The sequence below is a fragment of the Lepisosteus platostomus genome, chromosome 6 (assembly GCF_059453375.1).
Source record: "Lepisosteus platostomus isolate fLepPlt1 chromosome 6, fLepPlt1.hap1, whole genome shotgun sequence".
NCBI classification, from domain to species: Eukaryota; Metazoa; Chordata; class Actinopteri; order Semionotiformes; family Lepisosteidae; genus Lepisosteus; species Lepisosteus platostomus.
The window spans coordinates 56,058,051-56,081,471 of NC_142616.1; the positions used below are offsets into that span (position 1 = coordinate 56,058,051).

At 37.5% G+C, this 23,421-nt stretch overlaps 1 protein-coding gene across 2 annotated transcripts in view; it reads left to right on the forward strand.

Moving 5' to 3' along the window:
- LOC148661931 (semaphorin-3F-like) overlaps positions 1-23,421 on the forward strand; it is a 106,697-nt gene that overhangs the window by 78,437 nt on the left and 4,839 nt on the right. For both annotated transcript variants that reach the window (XM_088636434.1, XM_088636435.1), the window contains 11 exons: positions 142-261; positions 1,624-1,763; positions 3,931-4,045; positions 13,240-13,309; positions 15,629-15,773; positions 16,731-16,953; positions 19,354-19,442; positions 20,441-20,482; positions 21,046-21,203; positions 21,727-21,794; positions 22,590-22,723. In XM_088636434.1, coding sequence (XP_088492560.1) covers positions 142-261; positions 1,624-1,763; positions 3,931-4,045; positions 13,240-13,309; positions 15,629-15,773; positions 16,731-16,953; positions 19,354-19,442; positions 20,441-20,482; positions 21,046-21,203; positions 21,727-21,794; positions 22,590-22,723 — 1,304 coding nt within the window. The remainder of the gene's footprint in view (positions 1-141; positions 262-1,623; positions 1,764-3,930; positions 4,046-13,239; positions 13,310-15,628; positions 15,774-16,730; positions 16,954-19,353; positions 19,443-20,440; positions 20,483-21,045; positions 21,204-21,726; positions 21,795-22,589; positions 22,724-23,421) is intronic.

The following is a 23,421-nucleotide window of genomic DNA, read 5'->3' on the forward strand; positions in this document are numbered from 1 at the left end:
AAGAGGATCTTTCTTGCTTTGTGCCCAGGGTGCTCGCGCTTGAATATCAAAGAGCCGAAGAAGTTGGCTCCTCTCCTTGGATTCCATAGCTGAAGTGTGTTCTGAACTCTGATCTATGTCCTTCTCTGTCTCCTTGTATAGATGGTGAGCTCTACGCAGGAGTTTACATCGACTTCATGGGGACGGATTCTGCCATTTTCCGCACTCTGGGGAAACAGACAGCCATGCGCACAGACCAGTACAACTCCAGATGGTTAAATGGTACAAGTGCCCATTAACGTTGTGAGGTTTAAGAAGAATGGCTCCAGTTTTCCTTGCATTTTGTAACTTGTAACTGTGTTTTCAGAAACTGTCTAAATTTAGCAGCTTGACTCATATACTACAAGCCTTTCACTACATTTGGGATTGCCACTTTTCATTTATTGACTATAGGTTTGTTAACTTCAATACAAAATGTGGACACTCAGGTTTCCATGTAGCTTGAGTATAGATGCAGCTCTTTCAGTAGAAACAATTCCTATTTTATTGGGTCTGTAACTGTCTACAAAGTGTACACTAACACCTGTTGGTAATAATTCAGAAAAGTGGGATATCTATATGTTTAGCTTTTTGTATACTGTTTAAATTTGTTCGATATGCAGTGGCAATTGAAAATCACATAAATTGTTGATGGACAGATGACAAGATAGTGTTTTCTTGCCAAGCAGCCAATTCCTCCTGCCCTTCTCAATAATCCTCTTATCTAATGAAGTATAATTTAGTCATCCTGCAGACAGGTGGTTGGTCATATTAAATTGTCACCTCATCTGTGGGAGCCCTGATCAGTCCTTCAGCTCTCAACTCATGGGTTTGAAGCCAGATACTAGAGCATTAATCAGCAAAGGCTTACAATCCAGCTCCATTCCAAAAGTCCTTCAAAATGATTTTGGCCTGTGCGTCTCATCTGGGGAAAACCTTTGCCTTCATTAATTGTTTAGCTCTACAACAGCTCGTTTTCCTTTAATATTGCATATAAAGAACCAAATTGGGTGTGACTATGGAGGCACATTCTAGACCACTGTGTCACCTGTTATCACCTGCTGTACTATATATATATATTGAGTTTTCATGAGAGACATTTTGCATAACAGACTGCACTATTTTTCTACACAATTACGTGAAATAATTAAGGCACAGAAGGTTAAACTAAATGTAAATAATAAAAATTAAAACACACAATGTTTAGATTAATGACAGGAAAGGGTGGAACTTGCAGCTGTCTGGAAATCAACAGCTGCTTATGTCCTGCAGAAATTATAATTTGACTAATTTGTTTAGTCAGATTATTGTTTTAATTAATCTCATGTATGTAGAGTTTACCAGGAGACCTTTTTACCTTTGAGAACCACTGTTTCCCATCACAAAGTTAAAGTCCTTTGACTGTTAAGTTTAACAAAATTGCTTTTCTTTTTGTTCTTCAGAAGATCTTCAGTATTAATCTTCCCTGAGGTAGTTTCCAACATTTTAAATAAGAGGCTTTTTCTCCCAAAGAAATCATTCAGCTTCTGTAACACTTAAGACTGCTTCATTCTTTCTTATCACCTGCATGCCCCCTCACACCTGCCTCTTTTGTGTCTTCCTCAGACCCTGCATTTGTTCATGCTCGCCTCATCCCTGACAGCGCTGAGAAAAATGACGATAAACTCTACTTTTTCTTCCGGGAGAAGTCTTCGGAGATGGGTCAGAGTCCTGTGGCCCAGTCACGCATTGGTAGAATTTGTCTGGTATGTTGAAGTCGGGCGTCTTAATTCTCCTACAACTGAATGTAGCGAAAACTGAAAAACAGCCTGAAACAACAAATCTTGCAAATGTAGAAGCTGCCTGAGGCAGTTCTAATTTTGACTTAAAAAAAAGTTCCTTAATTGAACACAAGAAAATAATTTCAGGTTGCCTTGCTTTTGTGTGTAAAATGAGGTAATTTGATCATGCCTTGTACCATAACATTAGAACATGTTAAATATGCACAAAACCCTCAGGGAAAATTTACAAATGGTAAAAGTGTTTTATTTATCGTTTTTTTTTCTTTTTCTTAATGTTCCATGTTATTTTAAACAGGAATTAACTTGAATAATGAGTTTAGCATTTTATTTTGCTATAATACATACAGTATAATACAGTGTATGTTCTTTTCAATTTCCTGATCTGCTGCACATTATTTCTAGAAATTATTTCCTGCTGTATATATACAGTATATCCGACATTTTTTCATGTCCATTACTGCTATAGTATATTAACACAAAGTTGCTGAAGTATTTATTTCTAAACAGTAAATCAAAATTCCTGAAGAAACAGATACCAGTTTTGCTGTAATTGCTGTAAACTGCTTCTTTAAATAGTCTTAACAGTCCTAACTCCTAAAATGGTGTTTTATTAGACTTTTTAAATCTCAGGAAAAACTATATTATCAGGCAAACTAGTCAGCAGAACCAATAATGTGCAAAGAGAGTTTTCTGTATCATAAGACAAGACACCGACTTTGAATCACTGGTGACCAGTTATGAAAGTAAGGAAATCCTGTGTGCAATTTCACCAAGTTGGTCCCAATCATGGAAACTTACTTTTGTAACCTACGCATATGGGGGTCCAGAGATGTTTAGCATGTCAGTAAACAATCCTTTTCCTCAATGGAGAAAGGGGCAGCTGGACCACCCTTCCTCACTGACAGTGCAGCAATCTTCCTGCATACAGCGAGTCCTGATCTTAAGGAGTACTGAAAGTGAAAAGATTCTTTCTAAACATGGCTGCTATCCAAAACCATCTCCCTTTGACCTGTCAATGAATCAAACGTTTCACAACAATCTCTTGATGCAAACATTTCCGGCTCCCCTCTATAAAAAGAGGAATGAAGAAAAAACAAACAAACCACAATGTCGTCCCTTCCTATAAACCCGCAATGAGAGGTTCTTGCGCAGCTTGATGGTGTTAGTTTACACAGAGCGCTGTTTATCTGGCTGTGCTTGCATCACTCGTGCTCCAACCTCTGCAGTTTCTCACTGGTTGTTTATAAAAGTAGGGCTGTTCGGGACCTTCGGTATAAACGTTTAATTTTCCCTGTTTTCTTTTGGACTGTTCTTGGGGGATATTGCTTCAGTGGTTTGAGGCAGAGGTCTTGGTTTATATTGCTGTTCAATTCACTAGTTCTTTCCATTAAACTTATACTTCAGGTAGTGTTTTCTGACGCCTTCCTTATCAAGGCTAAGTAAGTTTCAGAGGGCAAGTATGTTATTGGCTGAAATGTGAAAGGACTGAAGTGATAAATCATATTTAGTGACTTTACTCATCCATATTCTGCAGGAATTTGGCTTGTGTCCACAGCAGATGGGGAAAAGCCTCATCTGGTTCTATCTTGGAATTAGAAAATGCATTGTAGCAGTGAAATGTCCTTATAATGTGGGCTTGGAAACTGCAAGCCACCATGTTAATCTGTTTTAAAGATGCTCTAGTGTTCCTTTATATTTTGGCATTTTACTATGCATTTCTTACAACGTGATAAATCTTTCAAACACATTGAATGACTATAATCAGTCCAACTACAACAGATTAATTTGTTTTTATTGTTCTGATACAACAGAGGTGCAAAGAGGATTGGTTAAATTGAGGAAATAACTATGACTAAATCACAACTTACAGAAATTGACATTTTACAGTAGCCTGAAATACTAACTTGGTCTAAAAAGAAAGAGGCTTTTGATGTACAGTGCATTTAAAACTTGTAATGACTACTTGAAAGGAGACATGTCCAGTTTAAATGACATTGAAGTATCCTCATTTCCACTTGTGTCTTTGTATTAGTAACTGAATGCATGCGTCTGTATATCTGGTCATGTATGAGTTTAGTGGCTACTGTGTGATTATAAGGTGTAATGTGACCACATGGTTTCTGTCTCTCAGAATGACGATGGTGGCCACTGCTGTCTGGTGAACAAGTGGAGCACCTTCCTCAAGGCCAGACTCATCTGTTCTGTTCCAGGGGCAGATGGGATTGAAACGCACTTTGATGAGCTTCGTGAGTAGACCTCTCTTCCTCAACAGTCAACTACCCAACTTCCCCTTTTCCTTTTAACAGAGTATATTTTGAGTAATTATTTTAAAACAGTCTATGTAGTGTGATTTAAACATCTCTGTTTCAGAAATTACAGCTAAGGCCTAAGGCATTTCTTAAAAATAAAATCCAATATAGCAAAATGAAATATGTATCATTGTTTTGATAACTTTTGAGCACATTTTTAAAGACTTTGGATGTTACCCAAACAGCACTGCTCCCAAACTGGCACACAGATCATGTGCTTCATGTGTCTAGTACTGGAAAAACAGGAGTGCTGCTAACAATTTGTTTCCAGCATCCAGCTCAGTCCTCTTTTACTGTCTTTGGCTTAGTCACTCTAATCTGTCTGAATAACAACAAGCAGAAACAGTGTGAAAGGCCTCACTAGAGCCAGTGTTGTGGTACATGAAAAAGAAGTATCCACTTTTTATCATTCAATATCATTTTCTTGATTTCTTTCTGTACGAATTGCTATGGCTATGTTCTGCAGCCTCCTTTTTCTGATTGGAAGCTCAATTATAATGACTGCTTCTTTACATGAACGTTTGTTGATATGTCAGCCATGTTGTTGAAGCCAATACCCAGATTTATTTCAGCTACTAACTACAAAAAGGCTAGATGGGCCTGCTCTCATTTGTAACCTTTCTCACGTGCTTGTGTTCTTATAAAAAGAAAATCCCCACACCTATATTTTGATTCTGCAATATAGCTTTCACTTAGATTGAACAGGGCATGACCAATGTTTGAACATAAAGTCAACAATGACCAACAGGAACTAAAGTTTTCCTTTAGTATTGTAGTACTTCCTACTTCCTTTAGTACTTGGTAAAGTTTTTTTTTAGTACAGCACTGTAACCCCAGATCTGTTATGCATTGGATTGTCTTTTGAATGGGCATTTGAAGGTTAAAATTGTAGTACTGAAGGAGAAACAGGAAATAAGGTTTTCCAGGGAAATAGAGTGAGGTTTTTTTTCTTTTTTGTATCACGTTACAAAGAACTGACACATCTACCAGATCACGTTTTGTTTTGTTATTGGACACATGGATCACGCAGAGGCCAAATCAATCCAACTGCACAAAATGTCTGTGATCGTGCCTTTCACAGCCCTCCCCACTCCCTTCTCCTGGTATTTTCTTGCTCCCTCGCTCTTCCATCCCCAGAGGAGAATTTGAATGAATGGATCCAAAAGGCTGAAATTCCACCAGCTGGTCTGAAACTTGTTCGTTTATCTGGGCCTGCTGCCAAGTGGTGATCAGCTGAGGGATAAGTGGGGGGTACTGACTGCCGAACGGCACTTGTTTTCAGGTTGTCCTCTATTTTGCCCCCAACTTCACCCTCCTCATAACTGTAACAAGTGTAGTGCCCCCTTTTTAGAACTTCACCATACTTACCTTCTGATGGCGAGAATGGCGTTTACCATTCTGAACGTCTCCCCCAAGGGTAATGCCAAATAATGCACTTCATTTCACAATGTCACCCTAGACCTTTGAGCATCTACTGACAAGCAGATAGTAATGAGAATCACATACACATATTTTAGAGATGTTGTCTCAAGCAGCTTGAAACATATAGCTCCCCTTTTTTGTAGGAGAGCAGGGTGATTGGAAACACTTAAAAGACTGAAAGTTATATGTCTAGCTGTTACTGCCAGGCCTTACGTAGAATGTGCTCTGTTCCTAAAGAGGAATTTCTGATTCATTTGCATCTCTAGGGTAGTGCTTTGCTATCTTATTTCCATTCCTGCTTTAAATTAGAACTTGCAGAATGTGGTTCAGGAAGAGCTTAACTGACTCTCAGAGTTTAATATATGGCTAGTCATGCTCCAGAAAAATATCATGTTAGATTTGAAAGTATAGACCTATGGGCACATCCATTCCGGACACTGTCTTCAAAAGTGCTTGTTTACACCTTCAGTTTACTTTTATTTAGTTATGATGAATTTCTATGCTAATATAATTAACAAACACTTTAGCTACATGGCTAAGTACTGTAAGTCTTATGCCAGTATATCAGTTTTTGGCTGCTGTACGCAACTTTCAGATTCATATTTTGTAAACAAATGAAGTGATTTCCAAAATGTGACAATAACGTGGCAGCTGGTGTTGGGACATAGTGATTGTAATTCGCAAAGTGTTTTTTGTACTTGTGTAGGAATTCTGCCTTCCTCCTATTCATTTGAAATTGAGTTCATACTCCCTTAATATTGTATGATGATGTAGTTGTAATTTCACTTTACTAAATGTAAGACTCAGACATAGGTGCCAAAAGACATATTTGTCATGTCATGTTGGTTTAGAACATTTTATAAAGTTTAAGTGGTAGATGCTGGTATTTTGGAATGTGCTTAGCACAAAAGGGCATATGTAAAACCACATGGAATGTTGCAAATTATTGTACTGAAATAATTTAAGTGCTGTTTAAGCATTCTTAGGTGAGGCTCACAAGTCTTTTGTTTATTCACTCTTTGGCCTATTCACAGCATGATACTTTAAATCCCATTAGTGTGTTTGAGTCTGATGAACCATAATGAATTTGGTTTCTTATTAAAGCCCCAAATGTGCACTGTGTTTGCTGTGCCACAAACACCAAGCTTTGTTCTATCTGCTTGGTGTTTGAAAGCTTGCGTAACACAATATAGCAAAAGTGTGTGGGCCAACTAAATTGGAATGATCTGTGAAAACTTTTAATTCCAGAATCTGAGCAGGTGATTACAGCACACTGTAATAAATGTGCCTATTTTGATTTTAATTGAGTCTTCATTTACAAAGGTCAGCTATAGGGACTACCTCTGATGGGTGGATTAAACCTGGCACAGGTACTGATTTGAAAATGCACTGATTCATTGAATCATGATTGAATAAACTGTAACTCTGCAGTTTAGTGTGATCCCTAGAAAGCTGTTAATGAACAGATGCAGCCCACCATTTCAAAGCAACATATCAGAAGTCCCAGCAGAGCACCATGGTTAGCGTGATAGTCCTGTGCTGCCAGTCAAAGCAACTTCACAGTAACATTTGTAGAAGGAGGTAGAAAAAGCTGTTTTTTTTTAAATTTCAGATTTTCTCAAACATGCCTCAGCTTGACAATTTGACCTGCATGGTATTAATTGATTGTCTTATACAGCTCTCACTATTGTACGGTCATCTTCCATTTTGGCAAAGAACATATGTCACATACAGTATATCCTGTAATTTTCTATAAACCTACACATTTTGAGTTGTTCATTATCTGGCCCACAGAAGAGCAACAGGACTTGCAAGAATATAAAGATTCTCCATGTAAGTGTTCTTTGACATGAAGAAAGGAAAATTAATTACACACTGTAAAAGAGGTGAAGTCTATCACAGAGTCACAGTGACTCATTAGGCCAGAGCTCATGCTGGTTTCTGTAGTGTTAAGCAGAGTAGAGAGTACATGACTCACCCCTGGATAGGACATCCAGTCCAGAACAGGGCTTGGCCCCCAACAATGCTGGTCCCCAAAGCCACAGCTGGGTGGTCTGGAGCTGCAAGGCTAAAGTACCTCTTTCAAGGTACGGCAGCAGTGTCTGCAGTGGGGACTTGAACCCACAACTTGTCAGTCAAGAGTCTAGAGAATTACCCACTACACTAACCCACCACTGGTTGCCAATACTAACTTTTAGTTAAAAAGTTATTTTGTTGGCTGAGACTCCAAATGGGACGAGCGTTGTAGGCAAGAACCTAGAGTGTGTACATGGTGAAGCATTGCGTGTTTGGTATACAGTTGCATACACTGTATTACTCTTTTGAAATATATACAAATATTAAGAACTACTCTGGCCAACTAATACTAATATTGGGGCTAACTTTTTAAATCGTTGAAGGATTGTATATTTTTTTACCAATTTAGTTTAAACTTCAGAAGAATTGATTGAGCTGAAATTCATAGGACTTGTTTTATATGACTGGAAAGCAGCAGAATTAAACATTGTGTGAAAAATGTGTTGTTTTCTCCTTAACTCAACATTTTCACTTATGTTTAGCCTATGTCCTAAAAAAGCCAACACTGCTGTCTTTTGTAACGTGAAGTTGGAAGTTAAAGTGCTACTGTGCTTTCCCACAGGAATTTGTCAATTTGCACATGCATTTTGCATAAACTTCACGACCTTCGAGACGAGGGTAGCCAGGCAGGAGTTAATCCAGGCAAGTGGTAATAGCATGGTGTCAGAAAGGACCCCAGAGGGAAAAGAGAATAAGCCTGTCTGCAGGACGCCACTATTAGAGCTTAGTTGATTCAGGCAGAGCTGCCGAATGTGCCCGAACAGGCAGCGCGAGACGGCTAGAAAGTATCAGCTTGATTCAGAATTTGCTGGGGAGAGGCCGCGATTGAGAATGGGCAGCATTCCAGAAGAAATAAATTCTTACTTTTTAAGGAAACAAAAAATGTGTATAGTTAGTTTTTATTGCTTACAAAAGCAGGAGGGGAAAGCAATTTTGAGCTTAGATCATTTTGGACTTATTAACTTGCATGTATAAACTGCGTTTTAATCTTATTCCTTAAGATACAAAGATATTTTTATAGAATTCTATCATGCTGGAGTTAGATTTGGAGGTTTGTCTAATGTTGTAATTTTTTTCCATATCACCATTGCAGATGTTTTTGTTTTTGTTTGTTTTTATAGCAGTGATCCAGTAATAATTATTTCAAATGTAAGATCTGATCTCATCTGACAGATCAAGCTAGCCATGACGGATTCAATTTTATCATCTTTAACGGCATTCCTCCACTGTCTCTCTCTGTGCATTTCAGTATTTTGATTTTATTATTATGGGTATTTGTGAAGGCTGATGACTGAGGTTTTGAAAAGAACCGAAAACATGGACATTGTGCTTCTCCTGATTTGGATTAGATACTGTACACTCAAAATGAAATTATGACAAAGGCTGCAAAATTAAATAAAGACTTGGCACGCAGTTTGTATAGATGTGGTTCCAGAAACACAAATCACCACTATGACACAAGCTATCAAAGACTTTCACTTAATTTAAAGTAGCTGTCTTTTCTATCACCGCAACAATAAAACAATGAAAAAGTTGATTTTCAAAAGCTCGCTCTGATGGAGAGTCCAGTTAATGTAAAATATAAATGATAATTTAGATGCATATTCATGTGATTCTGTAGGAATAGATTTCAAAGACCTACCCGCCAGTTGTCCACAGGTTTAATCCTCTGTTTTTTAAAGCTGTTTAGGGTGAAAGGAAACAAGTACTAGCAAAGCTAGAATTTATCGTTGTTTGGACACACCAAAAGAAATCCTAAGATAACTAAATAATGTAGCACATTCCAAGTTTCCCTTTTTATTCTTTTTTCTTTCCGTCTATAGCCCAGAGGTCTGTCAAGCTGGCGTCAGATATATTATGAATTTCTCTGTTTTGTTTGCCAAATGTTAATTCCTTTTCTTGTTCTTGCCCCTCCCCACTCGCTATACCTGTCTCTCTTCTCAGAAATTAATGCAACAATACTTAATGCAACAATAACAAATTCACTAATGCCAAAACCTATCTGGAAGTATTTATTATATCATACGTCAACATTTTTTTTTTACTTCAGTCGGTTTCTCTTTGCTTGGGACAATGAGTAAACCAATACCAAAATCTTTTTTTTTTTAAAAAAAAGAGTTTTGGAAAAAACCTTCTTCAGCTTAATTAATAGAGGCATGCATCTTTGTGGTGGGGAAAAAATGTATTTTTTTTTTTTAGTTTTCAAGCATACCAAAGGACAAGACAACGCATAACAATTCTCCAATGCGCCAAAATCCTTTTACTTGTCCCCCTTTCCGCATTTCTACTTAAGGACCCTAAAATGTGGATAAGAAGCTAGAAAGTTACACTGCAATGAGGCTTTGACTGTCGGCAGTAGTCCACAACCTCAACCCCCCCCGGCACCATGGATCCTAGCACTTGAGAGATTCTTATAAATAACATCAAGATAGCCAGAATCCCATGATACCCGTAGAGAGAATGGAGAGGCTTCTAACACAGTGCCAGCAACTTTTCAGCTGCAGTCAGTGCAGCCAAGCAGATACTTTTCTGCCCAGATTAGTGTCATCATCTAACAAGAGTAAGGAACAAACACAAAGACAAACGCCTGTCTAAAAGCTACAGTATATACTTTCTTCTCACTGATCCGTCATTAAGGGAATTGAATTAAGCATTGCTTTGTACAATATGTTTTGGTCAAATATGTTAGGTTTTACTTCTATTCATGTGGCAAGTTAGATATTTTCACAACGTATTGAGTTTCACGGCTGCATGAGAACATTTTGAGCTCATGCAGTAAAACAAATCCAACCTAGCAATGATGGAATTTAACAATATCTCAAATCAAATTTATCAAGTAAAAGCTGCAGTGGATTTTTATATAGTGGATAGTTTCAAACTATAATGCAGTTGTTTAGAAAAGAGCAAATAACAAAAGCTGTTTTATTATAGTATATAAGAACGTGCTTGTTCAAAGTTTCAGATTTTTTTGGATTGTACCCCACAAAATCTGCAGTTAGAGCTCATGATTGTTTCAGTTGAACTAAGGTGTTTTGAGACAAATAGGACATTAAATTAGGGGCAGACTGACCATGTGCATCTTCCTACATATGTATGTGTGTATATAGACTAGAGTGAGGAGCAGCTTAAGAAGGAGAGCTGCAAGGAAACAGGTAAAGTTTAGGACAAAGTATATTTGCTTTTCAGCTGTGGAGCAGCCTTACGGTATGTGGAGGAATGAGGTAGAGACCAGGAATATGAGAATCCGCAGAACAAGAAAAAGGGGTTGTGTGGGTCCTTATGGATAAATGGAGGTGAAAATCGGGCTAAAGAGATGTTAACCTGTAGTGTGGAATGTGGAAATCTGTAAACAAATAGTGCAATTTAGAAACAACTTAGTTGGTTATTGAGTGTTGGGAGAAGGCGTAAACCTATTTCAAGGACAATCTGGCTTTCTGATATCTATCTAATATAGGAGCCTTTGAATCCCCTTGAAAGGACACAGTCAGAAAGTATGATTGTGGACTGGGAGAAGTAAAATAGGAACTATCAGCTTGGAGAGATCTCTGATCCTCACTTCCCTGACAAGTTGCCTGAAACGGTCAATCTTCTTCCTGTTACACCAATGTAATTGAGATTGCCGGACAGACCTGATGCTCTCACTCAACACCCACGAATTTTTACTCTGGATGATATGTTTTATTAATAATGATGGTTATCTGAAAACTCATTTCAGGGCTTCTTTTTAACAACATCCTAAATTTAATTCAGCTTGTACATGAGCCTGAAACCTTCACTATGAACCATATTTCATTTTTCTGCTTTCTTGTTTCCACAACTGCATACAATCCAGGAAATAGATAGCGAGTCTTTTCGGTGGTTTAAAGCTGAGGCTTCTCGTGAAAGAGCCCATGGTGGCATAGAGGTAGTTAATACAGACTTAGGATTTATCTTAAAAATGCATCTGTACAAAGTTAGCAATTTATTTTGTACAAAAGGATAATTTTAACAGAACAATACAGTAATGTGGAAGAAATATTAATATCAGTTTCACACTCTTTTTAACATTTTTTATTAAATGTGCATAAATTAATATACACATTATTTGTATTGTATTGTGCTGTTATTGCTGGTTCTGCTGTAATTTTGCTGTTGTTATTTATATCAGTCAGTAAAAAAAAAACTTTGAATTGTAAACTATGAACCCTGAAGTCGGAAGTTTCGAAACTCCTGTTGATATAAGGGTACAGGGTGAAGATATGTCTTCATTTTTATCCCTGGATTACCTTTTTTTCCATATTACTGAAGTTACAAGCATGTCTTCTTTACATTACATGAATTGATCGGAATTTGTCTTGTGAGTCTGACTACAGTCGATTGTCTTGACGTTTTTACTAGGAAAGTTTGTGGAGGATGTTTGTTCCCTGTATAATCAAATTTGGCTTTTGTCGCAACCGAAATATTTTCAGTAAATATTAGACTTTACTATTTCATATTCATTGTTGATTTTGGGATGGACCATCTAATGTAAAAACCAATGCTACGGTGGAGATAAACTGAAACAATTGCACTATAACTGTATTTTAAATTTATTTCACCGTCAAACATAATTACCTTGCAAACACTACCAAGGTAAAAAAAAATAATGCCGTCAGTATTTGTGTGCTTATGGCAACACATTTTTTTCAGGTTAAAGGACCACCGATCATATGTTCAATGTTGACCATTCATACTACAATGGCAGTATGTCCTACCTGAGTGAGCTAGTTTAATTTTCAGGGAAAAGTCTCAATTAACCGACAGTCTGTTGTTTTTTTTTAGTTTAGAATTTTAAACTAGCAGACAAAATACTGTAATGTATGTCTGATTTATTACTGTTGGTCCCAAAATGCCTTTGTATATATATTTACAATAATAGCCTAATTACTGTACATACGGAGATACCACATTTTTAGGGGATGAGACTATGGGCATAGACAAGAAAAACCTCTTTTCTGCATGATTTTTACAAGGCATTTTTCAAAATGCTTATAATCCTGTATCTATTCTGTTCAGAAAATTGCATGTAATAAACCTGTTAGTTGTGTATTACTAGAAGAATGTCTGCATATATAAATGATTGTTGTATGCAAAATAGGATTATTCCCATTTCCCTGAACTCACAACTGGAGAGGATGACTATGTGCTGAAATCAGGGTTTACAGCTATGCTTTGCTGTTTTTCCATTTTTTATGATGACAATGTGCTCCCTTTTCACTCTGTTTTTGCTTTTCTGCCTGAGCGGTTAACACATTTCTTTGGAAATGATTCTTTAGTACTTTCTTCTGGGGCCTAGTGCCAGGCTTCACTTGGGAGTGTGATGCTGGGCTGTAACTGGTACTCCTTGGAAGAAAGACATGGTCTCACTGGTTCATTTATCTTCAAGCGCTGACTGATGGAGTATCTCTTCCAGTAATCCTTACAGTCCTACTAGGCTGACAATCTCAATTCTCTAGATTTTAAAATTCCTAGCTCCCTACCCAATCTTGTGTTACCCAAAGCCAGAAATAATGCAGTATCTGTTGTGTAGTCTGGATTAAAATGAGCTCAGTGATGCATCAGTATTGTCACCTAATAACATAGATCACCTTATGTGGTTCTTTTTTGTGTGGCAGGAGACGTCTACATACAACAGACCCAGGACACCAAAAATCCAGTCATCTATGGCGTCTTCTCTGTATCAGGGTGAGTTGCCATTGTGCTTTCTTCTAAATTATCAATGGATAATTTCTGCCAGCTCTGGGTTACACAGGAATCTGTCTGCATGATATCACCCGTGAACACTGAAAATGGACTGAACATTCCAAGCTTTAAAACACCCACTGGTATGGTAACAAATGCCTTTTCAATGGTTGTCATACCGCCTTATTTCTCTGATGAATTTACAGAGTATACACACAGTGTGCAAGAATCAACTTTTTCCAGAGTGCCTCAGGATAATGATTAAAGTAGTTTACGTTTCTAAGCATTAGCCTTAAACATAGTCTCTGAAGGACCTGGGACTAGTGGCGTTCAGCCACATGAGATGGAGCAATAACAGGTCTGTGATGCCCCTTCGATGTTCGGGGCTGCACACACGCCACACTGAATGGATCAGAGTGTGTCTACCCTTTGTCGACAGGCGCGGGTAACCCCCTGAACCCCATGCGTGATGGGGATCAGGGATTGCATTAATATATGTATATTGTGGATGAAATCAGAGTTTGTTTATTTGTGTAGGCTACTAGATCTGTGACTCTCTTACAAATCTACTAATTTCGCATTGTAGAATCAATTTGGTTACCATCGGTGCACTAATTATTTAAATTCTAATTATCAGGATCAATATATAATATAAAGTGCTGCCTGTATTAAAGACCGGCAGTGAAATTGTTTGGAAAGACCAAATGACAAGTATCCCTCCGTTGTCTTAAGTTGCAGTAGATGGTTGCGGTTTTTTGACTGTACCTTCAGTGTTTTTGGTTTCAACCCCATTTTAACCCCAGTTTGATCACTCTGAGGCTGCAGTGGTTAAGTGCTGTAAGTAGGTCTTCAAATCAATTGACAAAGAACAAGTGCTTCTGGATTTTAAGTTGCTAACCCTGACATCAATGTCAAGGGTTTCATGTATTTCAATAAATTAAGCTTAACGTCTTAAAATAAAAGATAAAAAATGAAAACAAGTATCCTTTCTACGCATCCTTATTTGGTCCATTTCAGGTATTCCAGGCAGACTAGTCTACTAGACCTGAATACCTGTATTGATTAGTTATTGAGTCTGTAGTTGATGGATATTTAGTGCCTTTAGATTGAACACTCAGATTCATGGTTTCCTAGCTAAACTGAGTGCACTTTTTTTACCTGAGGACTTCTGGTTTATGTTTAGGCAGTAGACATCTGTATCAGGATGTGAGCCTTACTTATTATCCCAGAGCTGATATGGGATTTCCGTGTAAGATCTTTATAGGTGCTTCTTCCATATCAGACTTTAAATGATATATGGGAAGATATCATTCACCAGACATTCCAAAACACAGGATTATAGGCAACAAGTCTACAGTAGCCTTATGCCCGGAATCAGAATGTAAGGTAACAGAAATAAACACATTTAACAGTACTGTTTAACTACAAACTTCAGTTATACAACAGACCACAGGTTTCATCAAAACCTAAGTAACCTAACTATCATGTGAAGACGTGTGGGCCAGTTTGAAAACTGCAAAGGTAACAGAAAGATGAAAAAATACATGGTACACTGCTGAAAATTGAGAAAATAGAAGGATCAAAGAAGGCAGACAAGAAATTTCTAGAACTGTCTTAAATATCTGGGCATCTGATATGAATTGAGGGTTTACAAACTCATCATGCAAGAGATCTTGTTTCCCAGAAGTTGACACTGAATTGGCTATTGTTCTCTGCTTTGGCTGAAAATGAATTCAAGAGTGTATAAATAAATGGATCGCTAAATATGCAGTGGTATGTGTACTTTTAAAAGTAATATTTTACATTATAAACTCATTACATTTGCAGTTCATGAATAAAACACTGTTAAATTAAGCTATGCAGTTAGAAATTAAAGCAAAACCTGGTTTATTAAAGACTACATAGAACAAAAAGAAATCTCTAACAAACCACAGGTGAGCTTCCTGTGAATTAGCTATTCTCCCTAGGATATCTTTAACAGCAAGCCATCAGCTGTCATGTATAATAAGCCTGGGTAACTAAACTGTCAAAAAAGAAGTAAACCAGCAGTGATTATTGACACGGTAATTGATTTTGAGAAAGTATGAGAAAAGGTCTCTCATAGAGATGTTTTGTGAAATCATTATACATACTGTATTTCTGCTCTGTTCTGAATGGACTGCTCAGCTTGTATTCATCTCTTTCTGTGAGAGATGAGCACTGACCTATTTTCCTGTCGTCAGTGAATGGCGTGTGGAAAGACACAGAAAACAATGGTTGTGCTTTTTATAACGGATCAGTTACCCCAGCACACACTGACAGCATTGTGGTTTCACCTTCCAGGTCAGTGTTCAAAGGTTCAGCAGTATGCGTCTACTCGATGGCAGATATCCGAATGGTGTTCAATGGACCATTTGCTCACAAAGAGGGACCCAACTACCAATGGGTAGCCTACACTGGGAAGATCCCTTATCCTCGACCTGGGACAGTGAGTTCACTATTTCCTGCCATCTCAACCTCGTTGTCATCAACTCATTGATTGTTAAATTTGTCAAATTGTCCAGGTTTTCTCTCATCTCTTCCACACCTGTGGAAAATGTCCATCATCTCCATAGAGACATTCGTAACACCCCCCCACCTGTTACACAGGGCCAACCTACTGGATATACACTGTGTATATACACTGGATATACACTCCTCCTTTTTGTGCTTTGTTGCAGTTATCTGAAAGTTGCTCAACGTGTTTAAAAAAGTATTTAACACTAACCAAACTTAAATCATTCTTTCCTTTTCAGCCCCGTAATAGGAAGGTATAAATCTCACTAGGATTTATTTTTAAAATAATGAGGTGCTATACATGAAAATGAAATAGCTGTGAATTTTAAATGATATGAGACCTCCAATGATCTCACTAGTGCACAGTCAATGCCAGACAGGTTTTGGAACTTTAAAGCTTTGCTTTTTTGAAACAGAAGCCCTTTGTCTATCCAAGGATACAGCACTGGCATCCCATGACTCAGTTTTAGGGTTTCATTTGTTACACTCATCCAACTTTTAGCTTGTTTTCTCCAGGTTGGCTGCAAAAGGGTCCATTTGTGCCAAAGATTCAAATGAAAACTTGTTTTCTTTAAGTACCATCAGCTTCATTATTTGTGCTATGTGGAGTAGCATGTGGAGATGTTTTATAGCTCATTAAATACAGTGGATAGACAACACTGGAAAATTGTTGTTAAAAATGTCATTTGAATCGTTGTCTACTTTGTGGGTTCCAAATCAGTAGTGGAGTTGGGGAGTGGGAATGTTAAGAGTTCTCCTAAGGGTGAAACCAATTAAATTGCAGCCTTTGTTAGCTTGGAGCTCGGTCTTGTGTTTGAAAAAGAAATGTTAAATTGAATCCTTAAGAGATCTGGTGTTCTAAGTTCTCTCTACGTGGTCTGATCTGCAGTGCCCAGGAGGAACCTTCACTCCAAACATGAAATCCACCAAGGATTATCCTGACGAGGTGATTAACTTCATGCGGAACCATCCCACCATGTACAATGCCGTGTACCCAGTGCACAAGCGCCCCCTAGTGGTGAGAACCAACGTAGATTATGAGTTCACCACAATCACTGTGGACCAAGTCACTGCAGCAGATGGGAGCTATGAAGTGCTCTTCCTGGGAACTGGTAAGTTTTTAACCTCCATATCAATTTAAAATCATTAAAAGTTTTCATTACTTTTATTCCCAAAATGGGCTTAAGTAAAATATATGTATATACGAGAACACATAATCCAAAAGTGACCAAACCAGAATTGGAAAGCCACAATAATTTATGATTTATAAAGGTTACCATTAAATCATTAGCATTTAAAGAATTGGAACACATGAATGAACATCAAGTTATTGAATTAGTTGATTCAGTTAAGTCCGGAATGGCCAGCCGTTGTCCTTTAGACCAACAGGGTGATGTTTTCATTCTGATTATCTCTTAACGTGACTGCGCAAATTTAGCGCAACTCAATGAAGGTGATCAGAAATTGAATTTAATAGTAAAAAGAAAACTTGCACCATTGTGGCTCTCCAGTACAGGGACTGGCCACCTAGAAATCACGAAATGATGACATAATCCATTTAAAATGCCTGACCCTCAGTGATCCAAAACGAATGCCATCCTGCGGCTGCAGGTAAACTCCTTTTTCACTTGTATTGGCCTGAAAGTAGGGTGTGTTTAAAGACAAATTAAACAAGGCGAACAACTGTCAAAATGAAGGGCATCGCAATTCAATTCGTTCCTGACACGAGGTCTTTTATTCACCCAGCTGGTGCTAGTCTCCATGCCAGGAGCCACAGCTGGGGAAAACAGCCTCCATCTCAAATGTCTAATTTCAGAGAGTTCACAGATACAGCTTGTAAAAGATGTCACTCTGGTCTTCACTGGCGTTTAGATACTGATTTAAAACACTGATTCTTTGTTAAGTTACTAAGTTTGTTTTTTGCTGTCAGGGACTAGAACGCTATGCCATGGAACCAAAAGGCTCGGACCAGTTAGAAGTAGTCACTGTTGACTGCATCTTCCAGATTTCTACCTCACTTAACATACTGTAGTATTGGTAAACCCTGAAAAGGCCAAAGAAGTCGATAGGGCCAAAAGCATATGCGTTTCAGTCAACTTATTCAAGTGTATTCAACAATAATATGCGTGTTACATCAATTCTATGTCTGCACATTTGGACTACTAAAATAAGCCATCAGTATCTGATGATTAAAAGAAAATGTGCTGTTAATGAAAACTGGATAGAGACTGTTGACCTTTTAACTTATGACAGATAGGGTGATCCTTTTAAATATCAGTTTATTAAGCAACATCGTACTCACCTTTTAAAAACAGAACCAATATCTCTAATTTAGAATATCTCTAAACTAAGCATATCTTGGTGCACAACACTTGTGCCCTGTAGCAACAAGAGCTGGAGTCATTGTATCTCAAACTCAAGTCATTAAGCAACCGAAGCCCTTGTGAAATTATAACATAATCTACCTTAAAACAAGAACTGACAGTCCAACTCTGCACCCAGGCTCTGATTTGACAGAGCAGTTGAGATCCTGGGGATTAACTTGACTTTTACAGACTGACTGAGAGGTTGAATGCTCCCTGCCCAGAGCAGCCTAGGGGAGATTGATACTGCAAACCATAATAGGAGTTTTATTTTTTACTCATAATTAACATTTTTGAAGAGTATGAATGGATTTCACTTTTTTAAATTCAATGTGGACAATTAGCAACAAGCATTTTTAGCATATGTGAGTCTTTGCAAATAAGAGTTTTTAAATGCCTTTAGGGAATAAGAGGCTACAATATATCCATTATTCTGGTGTTTGCAGTTTTCATGCCCACCAAGTCTTTTGTTACATTGCATTGAGCCTTTAAAGATAAATTACATCACTCTCCCTAAACATGGTTTAGTTTAAACAAAAGTGTTAATTTACATTTGTACAGTGTGGGCCTTTGTGTCAGATCTTGCATGTTGAATCTAGAAGTTAAAAGACTAATGAATTTTATCTGACAAGAAAGTCAAGCTGTCTGCACTTTTTAAAACTGAACTGACTGTTCAACCAATGTTTCTTATGAAAGGCTGTCAATGTTCTTTTTTGAAAAGCCTGTCTATATTGAATTTGTGCAGCTTTTATTCAAGGTAATGTATTCTACAAAGCAAGTGCTTCTGTTCTAATTGTAGTCAAATGAAATGTATTCTTGGAGGTTACGATTAAAAATCAGAAAATGCAACAGATTGTTGTGGTTTAAATTAAGGTACTGTATTAATGTGTTGAGTATTTGTATAATATGAATATAATACTGCTGTCTAAAGTTGTAGTGTTTTTGATTAGGGATTTGCAGAAGCTAGTTTTGCTGGTATGGTTTGCCGGCAAGACAATACAAGAAGACACTACACGTGAGAGCTAAAAAGAAACATTCAGGATGAGAGACAGGATCGAGAAATACTGTACAGTAACAGGAATCAGCTGTTTAAGAGAAAGGTGCATCTACTCCAGTGTAGCTCTTACAACATTTTCCATTCTTCTGCAGATCGAGGCACTGTTCAGAAAGTAATTGTGCTCCCAAAAGATGATCTGCAGACTGAGGAACTCATACTGGAGGAGGTGGAGGTTTTTAAGGTAAGGCTGTGTTTTTTTTTATTCTTGTACTGGAAAGGGTTTAGGTCGAAATTCATATTTACAGTAACACTCTGAAGTTTGACTTTTGATGACCAAGGCATAGAAGATAAAAACCCTTTACTGTGAAAATGTTTTTTAAGTGATATCTGCAAGCAGACAATCTGCATTGTTTTGCAAAACCCAAAAATACCATCTGGCATTAAACAGTTTTCTTAATGCAAAGCTCAGATGAGAAAATAAGCATTTAACCACAATCTTTCATTGCAGATATATTTTAATAAATGATGATATTTTGTTCATGCTTAACCAATGTTTGAGTTTTATAAATAACAGGTTTGAAACCAAATGTAAAACAGATGTATCCTAGTGGCTATGAGGCATATCATTTTTGCATGAAAAGAGAGGGCTATTTTTTTACAGTGAATTTTTTACACTATAATTTTTACAGTGAATTTACACAAAAGAAACAAACCAGTCAGGTGTTAAAAACTAATTATAACTAGACAGATACTTAGAAACAGTCAAAGTGAAAGGGAACAAATCTTATCTGGATTCTTCAGAAATCTGGGTATTAATGACGTGCCAAATAATATAAAAGTTTTCATAACTGTGATTCGCTTGAAGGAACAATTGATTCTCTTTATCCAGGACAATTGATTCACTGAGCTGTATTTTTAGAACTAAACCCTATTAACTATTACTGCCTTGTATTCTGCCAACCTCAAAGGATATATTCTTGGCTAAATAAAATAAAAGGGAGAATTATGCTCTTCTGAAGTTTGTCAAGGTCAACAATATATCTGAAACACCATATATTACTACAATCACATTTTTCTCCTTGACACAAATAAATTAAATTTAAGTTAAAATGAGTATGTTAATAAGATATTTCTACTAATGCATTATACTGCATTATCATGAGATAACAAAAAACCTATGAATGTGCAGAGCTTTTAACCTATTTTTGTATAAAAACAGAATTGTCTTGTATATTCCAGGTACCCACCCCAATTACAACCATGAAAATTTCATCAAAAAGGGTAAATGTGTTTATATGCTTCAAAATCCATCATTTTTTTTACATCCTACAAACTTTGAAATAGTAGATGCTGCCTCCGTCATTTACACAACTTTCTGAATGGTTCTCTCCAGAAGAAAATTCATTGTAAAACCATGATATCTGTGATCTTGCACAACACTTAATTATAATTATTGTTACTGCTGTGAAATCCATTAAACCTTGTACATGTCTTTCTGAAAACTACTGTAAGCAAATGTAGAGGGGAAAATAAGTTTCCCCTTTTACTGTAAAACTAAATTTCATATTTAAGGTCAAAGAATGGAACATAGAGTGTATAAACGTCAGCTGTGACAATGCAAGTACTGTACAAAGGGAAAGAACAAACTACTGTACCTATAGAGTGGCTGCACAAACACTCAGACGCGTTATAATAATGCTTCCAAATATGAGTTGATAATGAACACAAGGGCAGTTACACAACAACAGCAGTCATTAAACTGAAATTTGGAGCTTCCCAAAATAAAGCACAAGATATAGGGGTTCTTTTGCCTTTACTAATGCATCTGTGTTCTTTTATTACAGCAACAGCTGTACGTTTCTTCTACAGCGGGGGTAACTCACCTGGCCCTTCATCGCTGTGATGTCTACGGGGAAGCCTGTGCCGACTGCTGCCTGGCCCGGGATCCCTATTGCGCCTGGGATGGGAAATCCTGCTCACGGTATTCAGCATCGCTCAAAAGGTAAACAAGAAAGAATAAAGCCAGAGTTCTGCCTTTCTGGATGCCTGTCTTACAGTATGTTCTTGGTTTTCTCTGGAGAGGTTGGGTTGAGGCCTGAGCTGTCTAGTAAAATTAAGTTGTATGCCTGTGCCAAACCATTGTCATACTCGCATAGTCAGTGTTGGAGTTTTTATGTTTAGAAGAAAAAACATGTGCTGTGATTCTCAATTGCAACATGTGCATGACATTATATTACTTGACATTTTGACTGTATATGTTACACTCTTGCTGGGGCAGGATAGCCACCTCCAGAAGATTTTTTAATTCTCTGAGAGGAACTGAGAGTGCAAGTGGTGAGAGAAGGTGTCCTGAAATTTCAGCTACACAGATACAAGATGGTATTAGTCAAAGTAAACAGAATTAGACACAGACATTGTCATTATATTATGTAACCCCAGCATTACCTCTTATGGGACCCCCTTCCAAATTATTTTTTTACCATTACTTTATTTCTCAGAAATATTTACTGCTTTAACTCCTCCAGGCGCAGCAGAAGGCAAGATGTGAAATACGGAAACCCCATCCGGCAGTGCAGGGGTTATAACTCCAATGGTATGTAGCAGATTTCTCTATAGTCTTCTTAAACCAAGTCTATAGGTTAGCCTTCTCTACCATCTCTATACGATCAGTTCTAAACTACATTTGCAACAGTCCATGTGTTAAGAATCGACTGTAACACACTTTGTCTTTTGTGCTTTTTACGGAAATTTTTGCCAATGAGAATTGGAATACAAAATCACACAAATTTGTGTGGTAAAATAATTGTAAATGTTCATCTTCAGAAATGCTCAGCCTGGGTTCTCATTTGCATTTATATTAATCATTGTTTTGTGATTGCAAAATCAAATAACTATTAAACTTTTTCCTGAAGAAACTCTTCAATGAACTTTGTTTTCCACACACTGTGTTTTTTTTAAATGAGCCCCATTACACATTACACCAATCAGAAAGCAATTATAATAAAATATAAAAAATATGGATAGTCTTAGTCATGTCATTTGCCAAACCGCTTTATACCATACGGTGTCGCGGGAAGCTGGAGCCTACCCAGCAAACAAAAGCACAAGACAGGGTACACCATGGACGGGGCACCAGTCCATCGCAGGCCAAATGCAAGCCAATCATACATGGGGACAATTTGGAAATTAAGGCTGAGGGGGGAAATTTGGCCTGGACACCGGGATAACTCCCTACTCTTATCGAGAAATGCCCGGGAATCTTTAATGACCACTAAGAGTCAGGACCTCGGTTGAATGTCTGATCTGAAAGATGCGCATAGTCTTAGTACATGGACTAAATTTATCTTGAGGCTGAATGTGTCTGAAATCTATGTTGTGGGTGTTTCAGCCAATAAGAGCACACTGGAGATGGTGCAATATGGAGTGGAGGGCAGTAGCACTTTTCTGGAGTGCCAGGCCAGGTCTCCTCATGCTTCTGTCAAGTGGCATCTGCAGAAGGAGAACAGTGAGAGAAAGAAAGAGGTAAGCATACTGTATCTCTATATGACTGAAGTCCGCATGATGAGAGAGAGACCTCTCTTGCAAGGATACTTCTTGACATTAAAAAAGGTGTCATTTCATTTTTTGTTGGTATCAATATCTGCATGAACTTTGTGAACTGTATGCTGAAGGTCAGTATTAATCAAAGAAATAAAGGCATGGTAACATCACTCAGCACTTAACAGTCTTAACACAGCAGACAATAGATAACTTGCACCGAGGTCCTTAGAATGACGTATGTTAAGGAACTCTCCCACTCACTAAAGAAAATGGAATGAAAGAAGGAAAATTCTAGACTGAAGGATTGATAGATTGGTCTACAGTGTTTTTGTCTAGACTTTACGCATTGTAAATTTTTTAAAAAGGTTAGCAATGTATCCCTTGCCTTGCACATTTCTCCTGACTGTTCCCTTCAACTATAAATGCTACCACTCTTATTGGCCTACATTTTCATAGCAGCACATATCAGAATGTACCTCATTTTCAGTATGTACTTCAGTTCCTCATTGTACCATAGTGTGTATTCTTCATCAGGTAGAGGAAACAAAGGATTTCAACAAGTCCTTGAGTTGTATGTAATGTATTATATCAACACTGTTGATAAAAAAAAGATTAAGAAATATTATTAGTCATATTAACATGGAACACTTGAGTAGGTTCACTAGGATATTATACTTTGG